Genomic DNA, 20,950 nt, shown 5'->3' with positions numbered 1-20,950 from the left:
GTCACTTGTTATCCTGCACAGCCAAAATGCTAGATGCCCACATGTCAAAAATTCTGAGGTACACATTCTATCATGACACACCAGCAAAACTTGTTTGATGAAAATGGAATTGATGAAGTAACATATAACCTGTGAAAATGTACTGATAGGACAACTCTCCAGACATGTGTAGCATCTGTTATGACTTCTTGGAAAACTATGCAGACAAATTAAAAATCTCCTGTTGCACTCCTTCACAGTCAGCCAATGGTCTCAATTTCTACAACACTTGGTGACAATGAATACATTGAAATATGTGACTTTGCTGAAAACTGTGCATTTGTCCTGCAGCATGAGGTCCAGGGGTTTCATAGGAACAAGGCACAGGCCACCATTCGCCCATTTCTTGTTTATTATAGATATCCAGAAAACTGAGCAACTAATCACATTTCCTTTGTTATAATATCAGGATATCTTAAACATGGCACAATAGTGTTAACTTTTTCAGTGTCACTGGCTAGCTTCATGAGATCCCATTTCCTTGATGTGACAACAGTAGATGTGACAACAGTAGCAGGGCAAACATATTTCCTTTCACCAAAAGATGCACAAACAGTATTATATGTTGCTTCCCGGTACTGAGGCATAGTAAGTCTAGATGATACATTTGTCATATTTGTTTCTGTAAATCTGAACCTGTTTACTGTGCCTTTCAAGTATGTGTTCAGCTGGGATGGCTATATCATCTTTTGCATAACTGGAGGTCAGATGTTGTAGTGTGTGACATTGCATCTTTTAAATGCTTGCTGTTGACTGTACTAACTTACTGTGCTATGTTAGACCACCACCTTTTTAACAATAAACATGTTTTTCAGTGTTTGGGGCATATTGTTGGAGTCTGAATACAATTTATTTTGCATTAATGAAACACATTTCTGTATATATAAATTAATATCTCCTAATCCCTTTGTCACCCAAATCCAATTTTTTACTCTGTTGTATACTGTAACATGAAGAAGCAAACATATTTTTTTCATCAATTTTGCAGGTGACTGCACTGACCTTAATTGTGTACATTCTTCAAACCTGACGAAACTGCACATCACTGAAAAGCTTGTTTCAAGAACTTTTCAAAATTACCTGGTTCATTGTTCTATCTATATTAGAACAGATGTTACAGCAATGTTCGTCAAATTTTCCATACATTTTTAGAACTTCAAGTGGCCATTACTCTTGTCTTACTTGTGATAAAATTCTGTAATTTGGTATTTTTGATTCTCTTGACATGTGCAATGAACACATCAAATTTTATGAAAAATCAAAGAGGGTTGGGTTGACACCTTTGTTGATCTGACAGGGAATGACACATGCCACAGAATATGACATCACAAGAAATTAGAGAAAAAACACGAAAAGTTAGTCAACTGTACGACAATTTCATTTCCAATGTCTGCTATTATGCATAACACAAAAGTGTAGGGCTTAGATGTGACTTTCCTTGAGTTCGGGCTCTGTTTTATTGCTTTTCTTGTAAAGCTGTGTGTGTGTGTGTGTGTGTGTGTGTGTGTGTGTGTGTGTGTCTACAGCACAGTTCAGTCTGTCTGGAAACATACCCTTTGATAATAACCTAAAATGTATGACAGGATATGCTGCATATATGTGACAAACAGGATTTAGTGACTTACTTGCAATATTAGCAATAATGTGAGATATTTTGCTTCGGTGGGAATAAATACATCAAACTTAGAATTGAAATGTGTTACTCTATACAAACACTCCAGTCAGCTTCTCGTAAGACTGTCTATAAACTTTCTCTTGTCTTTTCACCAATAACTGTATTCCATGATATCACTTCATTGTATTCAAAGAAGTTGTTGTATTTGGCTAGTTGTGCATCACAGCCAGAGAGCAATTCATGACTTTATACACATTCATATCAATCATCAAATGATCACCCATATATATGTTGTCCATTAGTGATCTGCTCTCCTGTGCACTTCTGGTGGGAAAATGAACAGCAGAAATCAGGTTTTTTAAGTTTTAAATGAGATTCCCAAATTGCTTCGTTCATCTGAAGCATCCAAAATTTAATGACATCTCCACTGTGGGTGTCTTATGGAAGTCCCCTTCTGCTTCCTGGTTTGATGAAGCTTGATGGCTAGTTGTGGTGGTTAGTGGGCCAACCAACTGTGATGCTTGCACATGTGCACACTCACAGCAGCTGGGATATGCCGCCCACTGTTGACCAGCTAACGTCTTGGCTGCTTCTGCAGTTACCTTCATCACAGCAGCCATCTGCTGCACCATTTGCTCCATCGTGTCTATCATGCAATAGAGCATGGAAGTGAGCTGCCAATGTTGCCACTTATTGCGGCTTAGCATGGTTGTTGGACGGAACCAAGACTTTTCTTGCTTTTGCTTGATAGGTGGCATATAACTGACTTTCAGCTGATCACAGACACTTATTATATCATTTCATGTTCTTGATGTACAATTTTGCTACTGATATTACTTCTCCTCTTCCATTTTCTTCATTTCTGTCACTATTCTTCAACTCACATAGTGATATAAAATTCTGAATACAGTTAATCACAATGAGAAATGACACTATGGGAGAAGCACAATAGAAATCCCCCTATTCAGTCATCTAAATGTATGTTTTCTGTGGTTTCTCTCAATCAATTCATGTGAGTGGCAGGATGGCCTCTTTGAAACTGTCATAGTTCATTTTCTACTAAGTTGCACCCTGCTCAAGCTACTGCTCCATCTCTAATTGTTTCATTATTGACAGGGCATTAATCCCTAAAATCTCTACCTTTCGAAATTGACAGAATATACCCTGTCTTGTGCAAAGCAATGACACCCTTGCATGAACAGTACACCTCTAGAGGATTGTTTTAATATAGCACTATTTGGGATGACAGTGCATGAGAAAAAGAGGTATCATAAGCCAAAGATTAGCAATAACTGAAGTGATAGTTTGCATGTTGGAACTGATTTATATGGTTCTAAATGTGTGTTGTAGCAAAAGCACTTCACATTCCTGACATACTTTTGTCCTTTATCAAATTAATGGTTCGTAATGGTTTGGAACTACACCAACTTTATTTCCACCCTAAATCAAGCTTATGTTTTTGTCTGAAGTGTTGCGACTACCCTCAGTTTGCAGACACTTTTACAAATTGTGGCTTTTGCTTACGACTTCAAATAACAAAATTTAAGATAGTGATAACACATTCTCACCTTGCCATTTATGATCTGATCAATTGTCATTTGTGTATAAACATTACATTCTGTTTTCTGACAACAAGACGTGGCCACTGTAGGAGAATCTTCAGTGGTGATATCCTTTCTAAACCAGAACTTCTCATTCCTAATTGCATCCCTTTTCTGTGCCTTCTGCATATTTTCATCCACCTGAGGATTAAATAATAAATAAGAAATCAAGCACTAGAAGCAGCAAAATATAAATTTGCCACAAATTTCAAAAAATAAAACTAGTAACAAAATACAACTGGTTTCTTTATATCACTTTTCTTAAGTGCTATAGCTGGACTTTTACAATCTTCTAGCATGGAGCTGATGACAAAATTTTTGAAAACTTCTAAAAATCACAAATAGACAAATACTAGACTGTACTCACTTTGAGAAAGGCACAGCTCCTAATATTGCCTACAGAAACAAGCAAAGCACAGCACAAACTTCAAGCTTTCAAAACAACATTGTTTTGCTCAGGAAGGAAAGAGAGATTTGTTAGGGGGATTGGGAAGTGAGAGCTGATCAATTAGAACTCAAGCAAGGTGGAACCCACCCAATGTGAAAAGGAGGGGAAGCAAAGATGTATGTAATGTGAAATGCATGCAAGATGCTGCAAATAAAAATATTACACAATATATAAGAAAAAAAAGCACGTCTTCAAAAGATAGGTTACACTCAGATATCTGACATGAGTTAACAATTATCCATAATAGACTGATTCACTTCTAATCTTTCATTTTGCTACTACCAGTAAGATCTTTTCAATGGAAATATTTCTTTCAAGCACCAGGGTACACTCAAGTGCTGTGGAGCCAATGACCTAATTTATTTGTTTGTGTTTACTTTGACCAGAGCTAACATTGTCACTGGCACAATTGAAAATCAGTTCTGTCCACTGAAGCTATAGACACATATAAAAAACCAGCAGAACTCAGTACTTGTGATACTGAAATTTTTGTTTCCCATAATCTAAAACATTGTCCACTGAAGCCATTTTGCATCCTATGTTCACAACAAGTTACTAGTCTGCCATTAATAGGATTATTTTCCCCATTTTCATACTTTTTTGCCCCTTCAATTTTGATAACGATTTTAAAATTACTACCACCCGATCTTACCAATTTCTTTGAAAACAATTGCTTTACATTAATATTCCAAATCCCCTACCATGTAAGCTACACAATTATTTTGATACATTTAATGCTGAAAGCAAGCACACTGTGGTTCATTCATTGCACAGCCATTAAAAGACTATCAGTGTCTTCTTACTGTTGTACTCTCAATGACAGTGTTTCATATTAAATAGTGATAACATTCACAGGGAATTTTAAACTGACTTCTACAGCAAATATAGTGTTGTTGCCTCATTACATTGATACTATGACTGCTATTACATAACTACTGTAACTTGCTTTGCTTATCTGAATACAATGAACTGTAGAAACTAGAAGCTATCCTACTTTGATCAATTTTGTATCAAGGAGCTGAAAGATGCGGAGCTGTGTGCTGTAAAACATAGTTCCAACCAAAACCTATGGATATGACATTTATTTTAAGGTAATATGATTTACCGCTAATGAAGAGAGAAATAAAATTAATTACTGCTAAGGAACAGTTTAATAGAACAGCTGAAGCAATGGAAACAACTGATTTAATTTATCAGGTACCCGCCTCTATGGCTGAGGTCACTTGACACAGGGTAAGCCAGTTCAAATCCTGGTGATGTAAAAAATTTTCACTGCCAGTACTTTTTGAATGGTAAGGGGAGGAGAAGTGGTAGTGTAAAGTTCCTGATCAACAGATTTTGTGCCAATGTCCTGGTTTAAATACCAAACATCTCCAAGTGTCTCATGAAGTAAAGGCATGTGAAACTGTTGGTGGTGATCCAACCATCAGATGGGGACGTTAAGCTTGGCAGTCCTCTTTGTGCTATTTGTGACGAGTAGGCTGTGTGCCAGCACTGGGTTTCACCCTCTCCCTTCTATCATCATCATCATCATCATCATCATCATCATGCAACACAAACATTACACTACACAACAACACACACACACACACACACACACACACACACACACACACATACAATGTAGTATTACAAATCTTGTAATGGAGCTTGTTGAAAATAGTTCAAAAAAGTTTGTCAGATTTGACTATATGGAATAATCGTGCCCCGAGGGATACATAAAAATTGTTATATTGCAATATGTGTCATTGCAACTGTGCTTAGCCTACACAAGTACCTATAACACACTGATGACAGCACCACTGTTAGCTGAAATCTAGAGCTGCAATAAAATACAGATGGTATTACAGCCAATGATGACCTTTTTGTCTTTTAGTTTATGTTACTAGAACAGCCTTGAGACACTAAGTGTAAATTCCTGATGATGAAATGGCAACATGTCGGTAACATCAGTATCGCTAATGGCATGCTAAAATCAAACTAAGCCATATGTATAATCAGAGGCTTAAGGGTCAATTCATACCAAGTGGTCCAGCACTGGTTGTTTGAATCTCAGAAAAAACTGATATTCGCTGGGTGAATTCCCTCATGTTTGGTGGACTCAAAAACGTTTTTAGAAAATTTTTATTGTATCATTTAAAAACAGCAGCCATTTTTGTTCCACGCCATAAGCATTCTTTCACATTTACAAGCACATGCGGTTTTCTAAATTATTCAGTAATGAGTTGCCACAGACCTTTCAAATACGAGGCATTTAGATTAGCACACACTGGACTATAAATTAAAACCATGGTCAGCTAGCTGAATGTATTCGTTAATATATTTTTAATGACTCGAAGTTATTGGTTGCAAATTTAAAACTCAATTTTTGAACAGTATAGTCATATTTTACCGACTATCAATGGTGAGAAGCTCACACTAGAAAACACACTATTTTACAAACCAGATTTTTTGAATTTTTTCATTCTTTAGTGTGCAATATTTTTGTTAAGGGACCGACCACAAAAATCTGAAAATTACACACACAACAGACCTTCATGATATCAAACTTCAATGTAAATTTCAACTTTGAGATGCAATGGGAAGTTACGAAAAAAATTACCACTATGAGTCAAAAATACATTTCTTAATATCTGCCATATCTGGATTAATGGGTAAAGTGTATCAGTTGCGTAACTTAAAAATGTTTATGATCATTGTTTTTTCATGAGCCAACTAATTACATTATCTTGTTCTCACCTTATTTTTTTTTTTTACTACATTGTTCGTTGAACGACAGAGAAATTTCTTCATTCAGTTTGGACTCCACTGGTTGGGGAGAGAGATATATGCTCTAATTAATGGGAAGGCGCACCAAAAATTGTCTTCCAGAAACACACGCAAGTATAGATGCATGTCTGATAAGAACGTTCCAGCAATTCTGACACATTACTTGAATGTTAGTTCCTGTTGTTTTCTGGTGCGCGACTTGGTTTTTACCTTTTTTCCCCAATGATGTCCAACAACGCCAGCATGGCTGCGGTAGCTATTTTTTTCTTCGAGTTAACTCCCTCTCCGTAGAGCTGAATTTTAAAATCAAAGTCTTCGTTGCATCGGGAGAAGGAAATTAGATTAGGTTGTAGCTTAGTAGTAGAAGGAAAAACTTGTGACTCCCACATAAAGAACTTTTACTTAACACAATACTGAGACAATTCGATTACATATACCTTTCTTGCACCAACTCAGAAGACCGACAGATGCCAAGATCGGTGAAAGAAAGATAAATGAGTTACATAAAATAACTGCTATTTCTGTTCTTCTATTTTCTATCAGCATAGATATAATCATACAACCCTGCGATATCTTTGGCATACGGAGATAGCGCAAATATTTATTTATATGTGCACGCCATTAAAGAACCTACACAGGCCATTATGTTAAAAGTTCATCGTCGCAGTTGTAAATCCCAGGGGAGACAGCTTCTTCAGTGCATTTTTAACAGGCACCCAGAATTGATCCTTTTCCATTTTTTTAAACGAGGTCCTTGGGCCTGGTAGGTGCTAAAATGTAACATGCACATCTTGGTTTTGACAGTCAATATTATCAACTTTGGCAATCCACCACTGTTCACCACAAAAAGAAGCCCCTATGACCTTATTTTGAAGTGTCAGTGGCACAAGGTCTCCACATTATTGTTGTTGTGGTCTTCAGTCCTGAGACTGGTTTCATGCAGCTCTCCATTCTACTCTATCCTGTGCAAGCTTCTTCATGTCCCAGTACGTACTGCAACCTACAACCTTCTGAATCCGCTTGGTGTATTCATCTCTTGGTCTCCCTCTACGATTTTTACCCTCCACCCTGCCCTCCAATACTAAATTGGTGATCCCTTGATGCCTCAGAACATGTCCTACCAACCGATCCCTTCTTCTAGTCAAGTTGGGCCACAAACTCCTCTTCTCCCCAACCCTATTCAGTACCTCCTCATAGTTATGTGATCTATCCATCGAATCTTCAGCATTCTTCTATAGCACCACATTTCGAAAGCTTCTATTCTCTTCTTGTCCAAACTATTTATCATCCATATTTTACTTCCATATATGGACACATTCCATACAGCTACTTTCAGAAATGACTTCCCGACATTTAAATCTATACTCGATGTCAACAAATTTCTCTTCTTCAGAAATGCTTCCCTTGCCATTGCCAGTCTACGTTTTATATCCTCTCTACTTCGACCATCATCAGTTATTTTGCTCCCCAAATAGCAAAACTCCTTTACTACTTTAAGTGTCTCATTTCCTAATCTAATTCCCTCAGCATCACTTGATTTAATTTGACTATATTCCATTATCCTCATTTTGCTTTTGTTGATGTTCATCTTATATCCTCCTTTCAAGACACTGTCCATTCCGTTCAAATGCTCTTCCAAGTTCTTTGCTGTCTCTGGCAGAATTACAATGTCATCGGCGAACCTTAAAGTTTTTATTTCTTCTCCATGGATTTTAATACCTGCTCCTAATTTTTCTTTTGTTTCCTTTACTGCTTGCTCAATATACAGACTGAACAACATCGAAAAGAGACTACAACCCTGTCTCACTCACTTCGCGATCACTGCTTCCCTTTCATGTCCCTCGACCCTTATAACTGCCATCTGGCTTCTGTACAAATTGTAAATAGCCTTTTGCTCTCTGTATTTTATCCCTGCCACTTTCAGAATTTGAAAGAGAGTATTCCAGTCAACATTGTCAAAAGCTTTCTCTATGTTTACAAATGCTAGAAACGTAGGTTTGCTTTTTCTTAATCTAGCTTCTAAAATAAGTCGTTGAGTCAGTATTGCCTCAAATTTTCCCATATTTCTATGGAATCCAAACTGATCTTCCCCGTGGTCAGTTTCTACCAATTTTTCCACTTGTCTGTAAAGAATTCTTGTTAGTATTTTGCAGCCATGACTTATTAAACTGATAGTTCGGTAATTTTCACAACTGACGACACCTGCTTTCTTTGGGATTGAGATCATTATATTCTTCTTGAAGTCTGAGGGTATTTCGCCTGTTTCATACATCTTGCTCACCAGATGGTAGAGTTTTGTCAGGACTGGCTCTCCCAAGGTTGTCAGTAGTTCTAATGGAATGTTGTCTACTCCGGGGGCCTTGTTTCGACTCAGGTCTTTCAGTGCTCCGTCAAATTCTTCACACAATATCATATCTCCCATTTCATCTTCATCTACATCCTCTTCCATTTCCATAATATTGTCCTCAAGTACATCGCCCTTGTATAGGCCCCCTATATACTCCTTCCACCTTTCTGCTTTCCCTTCTTTGCTTAGAACTGGGTTTCCATCTGAGCTCTTAATATTCATACAAGTGGTTCTCTTTTCTCCAAAGGTCTCTTTAATTTTCCTGTAGGCAGTATCTATCTTACCCCTAGTGAGATAAGTCTCTACATCCTTAAATTTGTCCTCTAGCCATCCCTGCTTAGCCATTTGGCACTTCCTGTCGATATCATTTTTGAGATGTTTGTATTCCTTTTTGACTGCTTCATTTACTGCATTTGTATATTTTCTCCTTTCATCAATTAAATTCAATATTTCTTCTGTTACCCAAGGGTTTCTACTAGCCCTCGTCTTTTTTACCTATTTGATCCTCTGCTGCCTTCACTATTTCATCCCTCAAAGCTACCCATTCTTCTTCTACTGTATTTCTTTCCCGCATTCTTGTCAATTGTTCCCTTATGCTCTCCCTGTCCCTGAAACTCTGTACAATCTCTGGTTCTTTCAGTTTATGCAGGTCCCATCTCCTTAAATTCCCACCTTTTTGCAGTTTCTTCAGTTTTAATCTACAGTTCATAACCAACAGATTGTGGTCAGAGTCCACATCTGCCCCTGGAAATGTCTTACAATTTAAAACCTGGTTCCTAAATCTCTGTCTTAGCATTATATAATCTATCTGAAACCTGTCAGTATCTCCAGGGTTCTTCCATGTATACAACCTTCTTTTATGATTCTTGAACCAAGTGTTAGCTATGATTAAGTTGTGTTCTGTGCAAAATTCCACCAGGCGACTTCCTCTTTCATTTCTTACCCCCAATCCACATTCACCTACTATGTTTCCTTCTCTTCCTTTTCCTACTATCAAATTCCAGTCACCCATGACAACTAAATTTTCATCTCCATTCACTACCTGAATAATTTCTTTTATCTCATCATACATTTCTTCAATTTCTTCGTCATCTGCAGAGCTAGTTGGCATATAGACTTTTACTACTGTCGTAGGCATTGGCTTCGTGTCTATTTTCGCCACAACAATGCTGTTTGTAGTAGCTTACCCACACTCCTCTTTTCCTATTCATTATTAAACCTACTCCTGCATTACCCCTATTTGATTTTGTATTTATAACCCTGTATTCACCTGACCGAAAGTCTTGTTTCTCCTGCCACCGAACTTCACTAATTCCCACTATATCCAACTTTAACCTATCCATTTCCCTTTTTAAATTTTCTAACCTACCTGCCCGATTAAGGGATCTGACATTCCACACTCCGATCCATAGAACGCCAGTTTTCTTTCTCCTGATAACGACGTCCTCCTGAGTAGTCCCCGTCCGGAGATCCGAATGGGGGACTATTTTACCTCCGGAATATTTTACCCAAGAGGTAGCCATCATCATTTAATCATACAGTAAAGCTGCATGCCCTCGGGAAAACTTACGGCTGTAGTTTCCCCTTGCTTTTAGCCGTTCGCAGTACCAGAACAGCAAGGCCATTTTGGTTAATGTTACGAGGCCAGATCAGTCAATCATCCAGACTGTTGCCCCTGCAACTACTGAAAAGGCTGCTGCCCCTCTTCAGGAACCATACGTTTGTCTGGCCTCTCAACAGATACCCCGCTGTTGTGGTTGCTCCTACGGTACGGCTATCTGTTTCGCTGAGGCACGCAAGCCTCTCCACCAACGGCAAGGTCTATGGTTCATTGGGGGGAGCGGGGGGGTCCACAGTAAACAGACCTTATTTGTGTTCATGGGGCAGTTTCTTCATGGGTAAGTTAGCATCGTTACAGTTAATTTTCCAGTTTAGGGCTGCTTCTGGCTTTGTTGCTTCATATTTTACTACAATTTTAGCTGTTTTTTTCATTCTTATTAGTGCCCATTCATTTGTCAAAAGTTTATTGGCCTAGCCATTATATGGGTGTATTTAGCAGTCTTGAGTTTTTTCTGCTCACTGAATATGCCTATTTGCCCAAGTTAGATACCCTTGCCCGCCTTAATAGCTCTCTTTTTCCTACAGTCATTAACTTTTTTCATATTGCTTTGAGGTGATGTAATGGAGCACTGACAGTAGCTGTCTGGCTGATTCCTCCCAGTTCTTTGGGACTCTTAATCACATTTAACACCTCAGTTACGAGTACGAAGAATTTTATCAGTGATTTAATGATGCACGGACAGTGGCTATCTGGCTCTTACCTCCCAGATTTATGGGGCTCTTAATTACATTCGACAACTTGGTTACGATTAGCAAGAATTTTTATCAGTAAGCTCAGTTACAGTGCAATATTTTATGAGTTGAAATTTATACCCCTCACCAACCCCTGGAGCACTAATGTGGACCTGTGCTCTACAGTCCAGTTGGCGTATGTCTTCCTCTTGTTATTTTTAATTTATTCAATTATCATTGCCTCTAATAGCAACATACATTTACTCTAGTTTGTAATTTCCCCACTCTGTCTGATGAGACCTAGAACAGGTGAAAGATTAAATAAACCTATCTTGACTGTTTTTTCTGTTCTAAAATTCTTCAAACATAGAGCATGTTTGCCTGGACAGTCTTGACATTTTCCCATGATCATACGACTGTAACTGTCAATATTGCAAACCAGAACTTTCAAAAGTTCTTTGTAGTCAACTTTATAAGATTGGCCCCATCTATCATCAACTTTACATTCTGGTGATACAAACAAACAAGACATTATAGGTGCCAGATGCTCCTGCAACAATACACCATTTCGGTCTCAACTCGCAACGGTCGAGCAACCAGTTATTTTTTTCCTGGGTCACTTGGAATGGAATGACTCTTAAGTAAAGCTGTACTCAATCCAAAGGTTGAATTGGACACTGCAGTGCTTTAATGGGCATGGCCCTATGCTCTACACTTCCTCCAAATTTTGAAGTGACTTACCCAGTCAGTTACGAGTGGATGTACAGTTTAACATGAGACTCCAAACCAAAGTGCATTTGTTCCACAACAGTTGCACAGTTATTTATTGATAGAAATCTACACTACCAAGTTTCGTCCCATCTTCAGGTACATCTACAAATAGCAGGAAGCTGTGCCCATGTCCAAGTCAGCTTCCAAGGCAACACATCTGCAGCACATGGCTGATCAGACAGAATGTCCAATTGTGTACGTGGGAAAAAGCACCTTTCAAATGTAAGTCACCCTTATCTTAACAGGGCCAGCGAGAGGTCACGGAGAGAAAGGCCAAACGAAGCAAATGCTTAAATAGTGCTATTACTGGAAGGCAGCATGCACATAACATGTAACAATTACTCTTACAGTGCACCAATGAATCCTGCGAGGCAACGGAAAGAGAAATTTATGTCACAATGCATTTTTCACACTTAGAATCATTGCCAGGTGTGAAATAAGCAGTAAGTGACAGATGAAATACTAAGAACACCTGGGAATTCAACCCCTGACCTTAGGACTTTTAGTCTGGCACTTAATCACTTACCAACACAACTGCCATAGTACTTGCAGGAACCTGGTCACTTCTTTTGACAACTGCATGATTAGGTATGTAATAAATTTTTGAATGAACAGAACAGAGTGCCTCCAGTGATTCGTCATCAGTTATGCCTAGTATATATGCCAGAATAATGAGTAAGCAAAGCAATGTTGTGCTATTGGTGTAGACACTGTTCCAAAAGCCATCAAAACATTGACAATGAAGAGTACAGATTGATGTAGTAAGTGCTATTTCATAGCCAACTGTATCATGGTCAAATATTTTATCGGAGTTAGTATTTCCTGGATACAAATATTAAAAAAGTAACAAATATTCCAGTCGCTGGAACTGCACAACATTTGGGAAAACTCAATTTGGAAAGAGAATGTGCATAAGAATACGTTTTCAGAATAAAGAACCACCTATGCATGAACGCAATGACGTATCAGTGCTCTCATAAGTTACACACATCAAACGGTGGGTGATTGAATGGTCTCTGTAAGGTACATGCCATGTATGGAAAGTTATGGAGCATCCATGGAGTCTAACATTTTACAACAAAGAAACACTTACATTTGTCTGCTAACTCAAGTTCGTGTTATGTGAAACTGTGGACACTTTAACATCACAGTTTTAGGTTTGGGGTGTTTTGAACTATGCTTTTGTAAAATACCAGTGGAGGTTGGGCCTAAACTACATCATTTACAATGCTTGCCAACCTCTCAAAAAAACTGCTCGTTATCTGATAAAAAAAGCGAAGCACCCAGAAGACATGATCGGATGTCAGTGTAACTTCATGGTACACACAATCAGCAGGTATGTAAATAATTAAAGAGCCAGAGTTCCCTGTGGCAAAGTGCATTAGTGTTGTTCATGTTTAGTATAGTTAACAGGCCTGGCAGGAAATATAAGGGGCATGAACAGCATCAGATGTTGAGTGATCGCTGTGGAGGACACAGAAATGCTGCATACTCAAGTGAGACAGTTTATCAGCATCTGCGAAATTGGAAGGGATTTCTCTGTGGGTCTCCATTTGGCTAGTTGGTTTAAGCATAAATATCTAGATCTGTGTGGCATTCAGATGTGACAGTGACCCGACATTGTACTACATAGGAAAGAGAGGGCAGGCGTAGTCACTGTTGAAGTTCCACCCAATCACATCTGACATCACAAGGGAAGATCACTTCCAAGTGCATCGTAACACCTTAACATCTGCATCTACTGTCCAATAAAAAGTAACAGACTCCCAGCAACATTCTGTATGACTAAAAAGCACAAACCATTGATGAATTGTGGTGTATTGTGTTCAGCGATTAATCGCATTTCTGCACTACCCTGGATGGCACTAACTGATGAATATGACCTAGGATGAGGACCCATTCTCCCTATGTTTTGGAGAGGCACCACAGTATTACTCATGGTATCATTGTGTGGGGAGCCATCGGGTATGACTTCATGTCATGGCTGGTAGTGATTGAGGCAACCCTGACAACAAGTCACTGACATCCTGCATCCTTAAGTGTTACCTCCCATACTACAGTATTGTGATGTCCTTTTTACAACAGGACAGTACTCATCCATACATGGCATGGCGTCTCTACGAAATGTTTGTGTAATGAAGAGGTAAACCTGAGACCAGCAAGATTCCCAAGATCTATTGCTGATGGAACATGTGGGAGACCAGCTCATATGTCTACTCTGACTCACTGCCAGTATTTAGGATATCAAGGATCAGTCACAACAATTGTGTGCCAGCTTGCCTCAGACAATGGCTTTCTAATATCCTTCCCATCTGAATCACTGCATTTAATCAGGCCAGAGCAGTGCAACATCATAGGGGTAACTGAGCTCATACTACCACTTTCTAAATTTGTCTCTATTTTGTGATCACAGAAAACATATCACATACCCAACCTCTTCGGTTTCATTTTGTTTTCTCCTCCCTTTCTGGGTGCTTCATTTTTTTGTCAGACAGTGTATTTGGATCATGTCGAAAGTCAAAATGTAGTCACTTAAAAAAAAAAATAAAATAAAAACCTTGGAAATTTGTGTAAAATAAAAAAAAAATTCTCAATATCTGCTTTTTTTAACACTCTACTTCAAAGCACTGAGGTTTCTCCTTCACGAATGTGGAAAGGCAACCTTGTAAACTTGTACATGTATATCATTAAAAAAAAAATGCTAATTTTGCCAATAACAAATGCTAATTTTTGAAAAAGCAAATGCTACATTTTCAGGTCCCTATTCACACTGCGTAGCATTTCTATGGATCTGTGTGTCAGCATTATTGAAACTCGGTGAGTTACCATTTGTACGTCACTGTCACTGTGACAAAATGAGGGTGTCTTGACCTACAGATGGTCAAGTTGCGGGGTGTGGGTGGAGGAGGAGGAGGGAGGGGTGGGGGGAGGAAGTCCTATTGACAACTAGGACATTAGAGATGGAGCACACACTTGGAATGGTTAAAGATAGAAAAGGAATTCAGCTGTGCCCTTTCAAAGGACCATCATGTTCGTTTATTGATTTCGAAAGTCACTTTGAACAAATAAGTCTCACTGTCAACAGAAGGCAGACCATATGTGTTATTCAAACAAATAATATATTGTCATCACTTAATGCATGGCAGTTTTTTAAAAAAAATTATACTCTGTTGTGCAGTGAAAATATTATCAAAATAGAAGAACACATACTGGTCTAAAGTTCTTTAAAAAATGCAATGTGAATGTGTGTGTGTGTGTGTGTGAGAGAGAGAGAGAGAGAGAGAGAGAGAGAGAGAGAGAGAGCCCTTTTTAATAGCAATGTGTGATGCTTTTACAGACTGAATATACATTAAGCATATTAGATACAAAGTATCAGAAAAGTACCTTCTTACACTAGGATGTTAGAGCAGCAGTGGAAAGCTAATACCTACCTTACTAATAGGAATAATGAGGTTCAGTCGAAATGATAGGATTACCCTTGTGAGCAAAACAACAAAACAAACAATAGCAGCATTTTCGAAATCTGTGATTTGAGCTTCACAGGGTCTAAATTCAACTCGCCAACCAATAGAGGAATTTGGTGGTGGTGGCTTGAACCTCATAGTCTGCCAGTTGGTGGATTGAATGTTCTGAAAAAGCAAATAGAGTAAAATTAACAACAGTTCTAAAGCAGTAATATTTTAAAAATTAATTACCATTAGTGTGTATCACATGAAAATTACCATTAGTATATATCACATAAAACACTACAATAATGAAATAAAATCTGATAAACTGACAAGAAACTCAAGATGGAAATATATATGAAGACAGATCACTACTCAAACAGAAGTACTTAAAAGATGATGAACTTCCAAGCTTTTGGCCAAAACCTTACTTCAGAGCTAACAAATACAGACACAGCTCTCTCACCCGTGGCAAAAGTCTCTCACTACTGCGGCATTACCTGGACAAATAGCAATCTTGGCTAGGTTCGAGAAATGGAAATGGCAGTATGAAGGAAGAAAATGGAATACGGGAGGAATGAGGTTTAAGAGGTATAGTGTCAGTGTCCCACATCCATTCTCTGACACGGTTTACACCACCTTGTACTATGAAATGACGAAAATCCTCCCTACTACACCCCAACGCCTCCCAAAGTGGGACTCCACTGCCAAGTTAAACTAAAGTATATCTGCATCTGTATTAACATCCTTTCTGCTAGCAACTCCTCCTGCGATATGTCTTATGCCTTTCAAAGATCCAAGTGCAGCACCAGTACTGTACATCCACCCACCATTCTATTCCAGCTCTGCCATTTACTTTTCTTGTCCCATAAGAGGCTGGGAACCTGTGAAAGTTGCAATGCCATCTACCATGTAAAAACGACAGAGTTTTCCCCAAACATATAACCCCCCATGAACCATGGAACTTGCCGCTGGTGGGGAGGCTTGCGTGCCTCAACGATACAGATAGCCGTACCGTAGGTGCAACCACAAAGGAGGGGTATCTGTTGAGAGGCCAGACAAACGTGTGGTTCCTGAAGAGGGGCAGCAGCCTTTTCAGTGGTTGCAGGGGCAACAGTCTGGATGATTGACTGATCTGGTCTCATAACATAAACCAAAATGGCCTTGCTGTTCTGGTACTGCGAACGGCTAAAAGCAAGGGGAAACTACAGCCGTAAGTTTTCCCGAGGGCATGCAGCTTTACTGTATGATTAAATGATGATGGCGACCTCTTGGGTAAAATATTCCGGAGGTAAAACAGTCCCCCCATTCGGATCTCCGGGTGGGGTCTACTCAAGAGGACGTTGTTATCAGGAGAAAGAAAACTGGTGTGCTACGGATCGGAGTGTAGAATGTCAGATTCCTTAATCGGGCAGGTAGGTTAGAAAATTTAAAAAGGGAAATGGATAGGTTAAAATTAGATATAGTGGGAATTAGTGAAGTTCGGTGGCAGGAGGAACAAGACTTCTGGTCAGAGTCATAAATACAAAATCAAATAGGGGTAATGCAGGAGTCGGTTTAATAATGAATAAAAAAATAGGAGTACGGGGAAGCTACTACAAACAGCTTAGTGAACGCATTATTGTGGCCAAGATAGACACGGAGCCCACACATACTACAGTAGTACAAGTTTATATGTCAACTAGCTCTGCAGACGACGAAGAAATTGATGAAATGTATGATGAGATAAAAGTAATTATTCAGGTAGTGAAGGGAGACGGAAATTTAATAGTCATGGGTGACTGGAATTCATCAGTAGGAAAAGAGAGAGAAGGAAACATAGTAGGTGAATATGGATTGAGGCTAAGAAATGAAAGAGGAAGCCGCCTGGTAGAATTTTGCACAGAGCATAACTTAATCATAGCTAATACTTGGTTTAAGAATCATAAAAGAAGGTTGTATACATGGAAGAACCCTGGAGATACTAAAAGGTATCAGCTACATTATATAATGGTAAGACAGAGATTTAGGATCCAGGTTTTAAATTGTAAGACATTTCCAGGGGCATATGTGGACTCTGACCACAATCTATTGGTTATGAACTGTAGATTAAAACTGAAGAAACTGCAAAAAGGTGGGAATTTAAGGAGATGGGACCTGCATAAACTGAAAGAACCAGAGATTGTACAGAGTTTCAGGGACAGGGAGAGCATAAGGGAACAATTGACAAGAATGCGGGAAAGAAATACAGTAGAAGAAGAATGGGTAGCTTTGAGGGATGAAATAGTGAAGGCAGCAGAGGATCAAATAGGTAAAAAAGACGAGGGCTAGTAGAAACCCTTGGGTAACAGAAGAAATATTGAATTTAATTGATGAAAGGAGAAAATATACAAATGCAGTAAATGAAGCAGTCAAAAAGGAATACAAACATCTCAAAAATGATATCGACAGGAAGTGCCAAATGGCTAAGCAGGGATGGCTAGAGGACAAATTTAAGGATGTAGAGACTTATCTCACTAGGGGTAAGATAGATACTGCCTACAGGAAAATTAAAGAGACCTTTGGAGAAAAGAGAACCACTTGTATGAATATTAAGAGCTCAGATGGAAACCCAGTTCTAAGCAAAGAAGGGAAAGCAGAAAGGTGGAAGGAGTATATAGGGGGCCTATACAAGGGCGATGTACTTGAGGACAATATTATGGAAATGGAAGAGGATGTAGATGAAGATGAAATGGGAGATATGATATTGCGTGAAGAATTTGACAGAGCACTGAAAGACCTGAGTCGAAACAAGGCCCCCGGAGTAGACAACATTCCATTAGAACTACTGACAACCTTGGGAGAGCCAGTCCTGACAAAACTCTACCATCTGGTGAGCAAGATGTATGAAACAGGCGAAATACCCTCAGACTTCAAGAAGAATATAATGATCTCAATCCCAAAGAAAGCAGGTGTTGACAGATGTGAAAATTACCGAACTATCAGTTTAATAAGTCACAGCTGCAAAATACTAACAAGAATTCTTTACAGACGAATGGAAAAACTGGTAGAAGCTGACCACGGGGAAGATCAGTTTGGATTTCATAGAAATGTTGGAACACGTGAGGCAATACTGACCCTACGACTTATCTTACAAGAAAGATTAAGGAAAGGCAAACCTATGTTTCTAGCATTTGTAGACTTAGAGAAAGCTTTTGACAATGTTGATTGGAATACTCTCTTTCAAATTCTGAAGGTGGCAGGGGTAAAATACAGAGAGCGAAAGGCTATTTACAATTTGTACAGAAACCAGATGGCAATTATAAGAGTCGAGGGGTATGGAAGGGAAGCAGTGGTTGGGAAGGGAGTGAGACAGGGTGGTAGCCTATCCCCGATGTTATTCAATCTGTATATTGAGCAAGCAATAAAGTAAACAAAAGAAAAATTCGGAGTAGATATTAAAATCCATGGAGAAGAAATAAAAACTTTGAGGTTCGCCGATGACGTAATTCTGTCAGAGACAGCAAAGGACTTCGAAGATCAGTTGAATGGAATGGACAGTGTCTTGAAAGGAGGATATAAGATGAATATCAACAAAAGCAAAACGAGGATATGGAATGTAGTCGAATTATGTCGGGTGATGCTGACGGAATTAGATTAGGAAATGAGACACTTAAAGTAGTAAAGGAGTTTTGCTATTTGGGGAGCAAAATAACTGATGATGGTCGAAGTAGATAGGATATAAAATGTAGACTGGCAATGGCAAGGAAAGCATTTCTTAAGGAGAGAAATTTGTTAACATTGAGTATTGATTTAAGTGTCATGAAGTCGCTTCTGAAAATATACGTATGGAGTGTAGCCATGTATGGAAGTGAAACATGGACGGTAAATAGTTTGGACAAGAAGAGAATAGAAGCTTTCGAAATGTGGTGCTACAGAAGAATGCTGAAGATTATTGATTACATAACTAATGAGGAGGTATTGAGTAGAATTGGGGAGAAGAGGAGCTTGTGGCACAACTTGACTAGCAGAAGGGATCGGTTGGTAGGACATGTTCTGAGACATCGAGGGATCACCAATTTAGTATTGGAGGGCAGCGTGGAGGGTAAAAATCGTAGAGGGAGACCAAGAGATGAATACACTAAACAGATTCAGAAGGATGTAGGTTGCAGTAGGTACTGGGAGATGAAGCAGCTTGCACAGGATAGAGTAGCATGGAGAGCTGCATCAAACCAGTCTCAGGACTGAAGACCACAACAACATAACCCTAAACAATCATCTAGATGAATGGTAACTACCAAACTGCAACTTCGGGGCAAACTGACCAATGTGTTGTGGAGCACATTACTCAATACAATTCAGTCGTTTGACAATCCATGCTCTCTGGATCCTGCTCCATTAAAAACAGATTTTCTGAATTGCACAGTTGGGAACTCTCCCTCCAACATACCTGCTGTTGCAACAACTGCCCAGACCTCAATTTCCTCTGGCCTCAGTTTCCAGTCATCTCAAGAGTATCCATAACAATAATGGTAATGCTGCCTTCACAACAATCCTTTTCTTATTTGAAACTGATCATCATATTTACGAAGACGTTACAACCTCCCTCCAATTTATCCCACTTCTTGGGATAGCAACATCATCACCTGTGATAGTTTAATATTATAAAATTATCTATGATTGCAACCAAACAGTTTCTGACCTTTAGAATTTCTAAAACCCAGGTGAAGTGGCTACTGACTGACTGTTCATAAAAACGTAACACTTACGACATCTGTGGTATACATGCCAGCCCCCTCCCTTCAAATCCCCTACACACCCCATTTAACTTGGGATTTTCTAAATGACAAGAAGCTCTTCAGGAAAGCCTGCCAAAGTGTTTAATGAAGGGTTTGGGGCAGCCAAGTTCTCAAGCTGGAAGAGTGTTAATGTCACTAGTCCTGTAATATCACAAAATCTGAGAGATATTCAACGAGTGCTGTGAACAACAACAACAACAACAACAACAACAACACTGTGAATAAGGATCTTTGCTGAACTAGACATGTCCAGAGGATGGGACACACTATTAGAAAGTAAGCCTGAACCTAAAGATGTGCTGTATACCTAAGGGGTGGATGGCTGTAAAGGTAAAACATTTATTGGGACAGTTGCATGTCTATCGTCATCAAAGTACATAGACAAACTCTTCCAGAAGGCATTCAAATACAGTTCCACACTGTCGTTTGGTGAACAAAATACATGCTTAATACAAGACTTTTGCAGACAGAACTCTACACATCATTCAGTTTGTGTACTTCCATGATAAGACATGTAACCACTGGAGAAGAGTGTTGGTGGCTGAAAGCAGTTGTGGTAAGCAAAAATAAAAGTGCAGCTGGTGCTGTCATTTGATTCCTAAAAACTATTTGTGGTTAATGTGAAAGGTGACCTAGTGGCATTTAGTGTGTATCAGGTTGCATTCATTGCACAGGGGTGGAGCTATCTGCCAACCTGAACCCTCAAAACATCAAGGACTGATTTAAAACTCCATAGCACCTTGTTAAATTACTACAGATGCCAAATGTGAAAAGTATAGGTAAAGATACATCAAAGGTAGATGAAATGTGGTAACTGGGTGCTTTAAAAGGCCGCCTACATTAGAAGCTGTAGCAGGAGAGGACT

At 39.0% G+C, this 20,950-nt stretch overlaps 1 protein-coding gene across 1 annotated transcript in view; it reads right to left on the bottom strand.

Moving 5' to 3' along the window:
• Window positions 1-20,950, bottom strand: part of LOC126161676 (glutamate--cysteine ligase catalytic subunit) — a 109,081-nt gene that overhangs the window by 29,763 nt on the left and 58,368 nt on the right. The window contains exons 8-9 of the mRNA XM_049917682.1: window positions 15,314-15,511; window positions 3,223-3,396 (exon numbers count right to left, since the gene is read on the bottom strand). Of these exons, the coding sequence (XP_049773639.1) occupies window positions 3,223-3,396; window positions 15,314-15,511 (372 nt within the window). The remainder of the gene's footprint in view (window positions 1-3,222; window positions 3,397-15,313; window positions 15,512-20,950) is intronic.

The sequence above is a fragment of the Schistocerca cancellata genome, chromosome 2 (genome assembly GCF_023864275.1).
Source record: "Schistocerca cancellata isolate TAMUIC-IGC-003103 chromosome 2, iqSchCanc2.1, whole genome shotgun sequence".
NCBI classification, from domain to species: domain Eukaryota; kingdom Metazoa; phylum Arthropoda; class Insecta; order Orthoptera; family Acrididae; genus Schistocerca; species Schistocerca cancellata.
This window is presented reverse-complemented; position numbering and strand designations above follow the sequence as displayed.